Genomic DNA, 6,177 nt, shown 5'->3' on the forward strand with positions numbered 1-6,177 from the left:
GATTACATCACAGCCCCTCCCTCTTGTGTCTGCAGGGCCTGGACACCTTCAAAGTGAAACAGAAATTCTTCTCCAGCAGCTGTGAGCCGATGGCCTCCTTTCCTGTGCCCTATGACCTGCCCCCAGAGCTGTACGGGAGTAAAGGTGAGACACAAAGGGAACCATGATCATGCACAGCAGTGGAAGTAAGCACCTGGGAGGCAGCCCTGGGCTCCGTGTGAGCCTGGGTCCTGGAAACCTCTGCAAGCTCAGATGTGCAGAGGGTACCTGCTTCCCTGCCTGAGGCCGCTCAAGCAACTCGGTTTCTCTTAGAGCCCACTCACACTCAGTTACCAGGGATCAAAAAGAGCCTTCATTTATTCGAGCTTCATGTGTGTATTGGTATTTTCTATAGTGGAAACTGGAAAATGCTTAAATGTTTATATTGACTTATTAGTTTTAAAATAATAAGAAACTTTATGCTTTATGGCCAGTTCTAAAAGTAAAGGACAAAATTAGTGAGGGAGGTAATATCATTTCATGGTTTTCAAAAGTGTCTTTATTGTGCAGCCTAAAAGCTGACTGCTGAACCCTCTCATCTGCTGCCACTCCCTCTGCTGTGATGCCACCCATACAGACATAGCCTCTACACACATAAAAGTGAGGAAAACACATGAGGGCATTGGATCACTAAGGAATAACGATGATTTATAACAAACCCTCAGGAGAGGTCACCAGGCCACACTTTGAAACTTGCTGTAGTGGACTCTGACTTTCCTAGAGGCAGTAACCAAGTATATTTCCCAATAAAGAGTCCATAGGACTATCTACAGCAGTGATTGCCAATCTGTGGGTCACGGACCTTTAGGGTTTCGTATCAGATATCCTACATATCAGATATTATATTACATTTCATAGCAGTACAAAATTACAGTTGTGAAGTAGCGATGAAATGATTTTATGGTTGGGGGTCACCACAACATGAGGAACTTGATTAAAGAGTCACAGCATGAGTCAGATTTCCTCACTGGGGATCATCCCAGGGTGACCATCCTCACCCAGCAGGTGTCATCACCCCAAGAATGTCCGTCTTTAAAGTGGGTTCAGGGAGGGTCATAGAGATGTGCAATCAGGAAACACTTCCAACTTCAAATGGCAAGTGTTTACTATCCAGTCATAACTGACATATCTTCTAGAGAACAGACGCCTCCAGGAGTGGCCAAGTTAGAATATGCAAATGTGCTAAATCCGAGCAGAGACTGTTATGTGACAGGAGGTTTGAATGGCGTCACTCCATTAAATGTCTGTCATTCAGTTCATGGCGGACGGTCCAGTGGTAGCTGCCCTCTGACAGCTGCCCTGCCCACAGTCACCTTGGGGCTTTCTTGATGAACCAAGCCTCCCTGTCTGGTGGGCCCATTTCTTAAGATTGTGTTGATATATGCTGCCAGTGTGCCATTCCGAAGGCTACAGGTGACATTGCCCCTCCCGGCCCAGCTGTTGACACAGTTATGAGGCATGACTCTTCTATGAGTTTTTAGTGTTTGTATATCATACATACTCATTGTAGCAGCAGGGTTGCAATAGATTTCAACCCGAATTTCACCAAAGGTGAAATTTTACCTTAGCCTCTGCCAAAATAAAATTTTCAAGAGGAGGCCGTGATTTGAAAGAACACGTTTATGTGCCGCCTGTCCTGCTTAGGGAGTTGCCTTGGGCAGCTCAGTGAGTTTTAGGCCTGTGTCAGTTTGCAATGTGGGGAATCCCAGTCCCTCCTGCAGGCTGCTGAGAGCATGAACTGAGGCGAAGTCTATCAAGTGCTCCCCGCAGTGCCTAGCGCAGCTAGCAGTCGCTAAACATCAGCTGCATTTATCATAACTGCTCTTCTTCCAAGGTCTAGTTCAGTCCCCTGGACACTGGGCAGTGCATTTGTGAGAGCCCCTCTCCCTATTCCTACTGAGCAGTGGCTTTGGAGTCTATAGCTTTCGTAGGTCAGTCCCCTTCACCTCTGTGCTTTCATTTCTTTCTCTATTCGTCATGTTTCTCCTCTTTTCTTTTAAGTCAAGTCCTAGAGAAGAATGACCTGGGATGGTTGCTTAGGGCCCTGCCTCCTGGGGTCTGACCCTGAGCCTTGCCCTCCTTAGCTGTGGCTGGAGTCCGTCCCAGTCCAGTAGTCCTCGTCTCCAGAGGGGTAGGAAAACAAGAGTGGGGAGATCGCAAAGCCCGGGGACGTCTTAAAGTCCCTTCCCTCTAGTAGGAAAAGCATTCACAACAGCTCAGAATTTTGCAGTAGGCAAGCATTATCCCAGACTGTAGGAAGTTAGACCTTCCATTTAACTAGCAGACAGGGGGCTTTATAGGGTGTTTTTGTTGAATTTCTGTTTCCTAGGCATTTCCTTTGAAAGATACATAGAAAAGAAATTGGAACATTGTGCTTTATCACTGTTATTTTGACTTCTGCGTTCCTTCAGCAGTGTGTAGAATAATGCCAGTAATTCAGATATTACTTTCCAGATACATCCAATGTTCTGTAAAGGTCTGTGGCCCATACAGAGGTGTTTTATTAAGGCAAAGGAAAACGAGTGGTTAAGGCCATTTCAAAAGCACTTCATTTTTAAAAGGGATTTTTGAACCATAACAAAACACACACACACACACAAGGTCTCATTCCATATTTTTAAATCAGAGGGCTGCACAGAAAGCTTAACCTAGGAATCCCACTGTGAAAGCTCACCCAGATGTTGTCTTGGAACAAAGAAGATGATCAGATACCGTGACAGAAGTTACACTCATCTCCTGGGGAGCTTTGCTCTGAGCCATAGTTGACAGTTCTCTACAGATCCATAATATTGAGAGCCTACTGTGTGCAGGCAAAGTTCTTAGAGTCTCTGGGTGATGCAGGTAGGCCTGAGTTCTCCCCAGCATCAAGTTTGGGTTATCTCAAGGGACCTGAGTCAATTGCATGGTTATTTCAACAATAATTTCCTTAAGATTCCTCACCACAAACCTTTGGAAGGTGAGCGGGTAGCGTACTGCCTTCTGGTTATGCTTCAGTGAGGCGAGGTGAGTTCTTCCTCCCACCAGTGTTCTGCTCCAGTACAGACACTCCCAGATCCTCAGGAGGAGGCAGTGAGAGTGCCTCAGTTAACAGTGATGCTGCCCTTATAAGCCATTGCGTTTCTGCTAAATTTGCTAAAGCAGAGAACCATGGTTTAGAACTTCCCTCGTCTTCCAAGTTGGACTGTCTTTTTTCACCTCGTTTCCTGGGTTAGCTGAAGTTGATGTCACTGGAACACTCTAGAGCTGTGTCTTTATCCACCCCTCCCACACACACAACCCAGGCTGCCTCTGCTGGGGAACTCTGACCTCAGAAAGAGTCCTTTAAAGTGAGTACTTAAGTCTCCCTGCACAGTGGGGCATGTAAGGGTCTGGGCCTGGCAGTAACAGTTATAGACCCTTAACCCTGGGCCAGTCCTTAAAGGGTCGAAGGAAAGAGCCGATTACAAGGCAGGCTTGCTTTTGATAGGCCTTTAGAGGATTTTAAGAGGATTGCTTAAAAACAAGTCAGTGAGTGTTAAACGTGTGTTCCCAGTAGTCATGGGCACAAAGGTACAGTAGTGGCACAGCCACCCTCGTCTCCCTGCGGCTGTTTTTCTGCCTCTCCAAGAAGTGGCAGACCTGTCAGCCAGCCTGGAACGTGATCCACCCGAGTGCTGACACTCTGCTCTCTTACAAAGCAGAGCTTCAGACATCTGCCAGCAGGGGGCGCCCAGGTCCTTGTCTGGTCCCTGTTGCCTGAGGGTGAGGGACGGGAATACATGCAGTTCTGATCTTGAGGTCACTGGCTGGTTAGTAAGTCTGCCTTGTGCCAGGCATCAGTAAGTCTGCCTTGTGCCAGGCATCGATGTGAAGTACACATGGCAAGAATCAAGGTGGCCTCTGCCTTGAATGAAGCGGGGCAGTGCAAGACATGGGAAAGATGGGTGTGTAACAGATCCAGGTGCAGAAGGTGGTGCCTGTGAAGGAAGAGCAGCACAGATAGAGGGCCCTCGTCTTTTTAGAAAACAAACCTGGAAAACACACCCTGGGCTTACCAGGCTCCCACAAGCTTGGTGAGTCAACAAAAAGGGTTTGTTCCTTGCTTTCAAGGCCTGCACAGCAAGGATGTTAAGATAATTTGTTGCCATCTTTGGAACTCCTTCAGATCCTCCGGTGTGTGGCTGTGGGCATGATTGCTCTGAGGCTACCGACACAAACAGGCTGTCCTCTGAGCTGCCATCGCTTCTTTAGAGAGGGGGGAAAGGTTCCCAATGTCAAGTTTGTAGGGCTGGGTCACTGCCTGGCCATCCTTATGACTGAGGAAACCTGTTTACAATAAGCACTATGGCCTTAAAAGTCCATCTTCTGTAATACAGAAGAAGAGGCAGTGATGGGGACTCCCTTTTAACCTGGGATTATCTGCACCCTACCTGTCTTGTGGTTCTTTTGAAATGGTTCTACTCTACCCATACTAATGTGTTGTGAGAATGGCTTGACTGGGAGATGAGTTATTAGTGGTTTAAGCAGTGGTTACACAAGTGTGGCGACTGGAGCTTGAGTCCCCAGAGGCCATCTAAATAACCGGTGGGCATGGTGCCCCACTTGTCATTTCCAGTGGTCAGAAGGTGGTGGGATTACCACAGTGAGCTGCCAATCAGACTAGCTGTGTTGTGTGGTGAGCTCTAGGTTGAATTGAGAACCCTGCCTCGATGAATAAGGTGGAGGATGACTGGAAGATTTCTGATGTCAACTCAGGCCAGTGTCCTCAGTGTCTGTGTGTGTGTGTGTGTGTGTGTGTGAGAGAGAGAGAGAGAGAGAGAGAGAGAGAGAGAGAGAGAGAGAGAGAGAGAGAGAGGGAGAGGAGAGAAGCCCCATTTAGTGAACATCCTCATTGTGCTAGGAACCTTCACAGGCCTTCCTGCCTGTTGCTTCTGTAACATTAGCCTTCAGTCATTTATAGAGGTCTTTTTGTCTTGTTATCATTAACCTTTAATACAACAATATAACAAAAACACTCCGGGAATGGGACCCAAGGCTTCTTGGTGATGTGTGAGCCAGTAGGAGCAGAAAGGTGCCAGCTGCTGCCGTGTTTTCGTCAGCTTTCCTAAGAGAAGTGAAAGGCTGGGGTGGCTGGGTGGGTAAAGCACTGTGCAAGCATGGAACCTGAGTCCAGATCCCAGCGACCACACAGAGAGGGACCATGGTGGCGTGTACCTGCAACCCGGGCCTCTGCACACCACATGCACAGGAAAGAGTACACGCATGCACAAGGCGGGGTCATGTGTCGGGTGTTATGTCTTACACGCTACATGGCTTGATGTCGCTCTCTCCTGGCCTGTTCCCCAAGCTCATCTAACCCTCAGCTCTCACATGAACCTTTATAAAAGCTATTATCTGCAGACGGTGTCGTGGGAGGTGGGGGGAGGGGCTGATTCGGAAAATATTCTTCACAACTTGGAGAGCTGAGCACCAAATGCTTTGATCCCAGTAGGCAAATAGCTGCAGCCTGTGATAAAGTCCAAGTAAATGTAACGTGATGTGCTTCCTCCGCAGATCGGCCTTGGATTTGGAACATTCCTTATGTCAAAGCACCTGACACACACGGCAACATGTGGGTGCCCTCCTGAGACGACTGAACATTCACCTCCCTTAAAGTCCTGCACCCGTACAGGAACTCCTCGCAAAAGTCCTTCTTGGCTATGTGTCTGGTGGCCATTGTCAACGTTCTTATTAAAGAAGAGGTGTTATTTTCTTAATTCACTTTTATATGTCCTTAAAATCAAGCTATTAAATTTCATAGTATTTAAAAATGTGTACAGGCCTGGAACGGAATTACCAATCCCCAGCAAGCATGCAAAAAAAAAAAAAAAGGCATGGTAGTGGTGTCTCTGTGACCCTGAGCTTCGCTGGCCAGCCAGCCTCGCCCAAGTGGTGATCTCAAGGCTCAGTGATGGTGCCAGCTTTCTAAATCAGTTTGACTTGTGTTGGGTGTGTCCTCTGTCCATGCCCAGAGATGTCCTTCCTTCCCCTGCTCAGAGAGAGCCAGATCAGACCATTCTTTCTCTCCGTCCTCAGTTTTCAGCCTTCCTGGATCCCAGGAACCAACCTACTATGGAAAGAGGCTACAGTTGCTGGCAGCAAAAAGCAGCGTAGTGGTGG

The 6,177-nt window shown here is 47.8% G+C and overlaps 1 protein-coding gene across 1 annotated transcript in view; it reads left to right on the plus strand.

Annotated features, from left to right (window-relative positions):
• Tdp1 (tyrosyl-DNA phosphodiesterase 1) overlaps positions 1-5,645 on the plus strand; it is a 67,900-nt gene extending 62,255 nt beyond the window's left edge. Inside the window, exons 15-16 of the mRNA XM_021178876.2 lie at positions 36-144; positions 5,572-5,645. Coding sequence (XP_021034535.1) covers positions 36-144; positions 5,572-5,645 — 183 coding nt within the window. The remainder of the gene's footprint in view (positions 1-35; positions 145-5,571) is intronic.
• The last annotated feature ends 532 nt before the right edge of the window (positions 5,646-6,177 follow it).

The sequence above is a fragment of the Mus caroli genome, unplaced genomic scaffold (genome assembly GCF_978045245.1).
Source record: "Mus caroli unplaced genomic scaffold, Mus_caroli_1 scaffold_14, whole genome shotgun sequence".
Classification (NCBI taxonomy): Eukaryota; Metazoa; Chordata; class Mammalia; order Rodentia; family Muridae; genus Mus; species Mus caroli.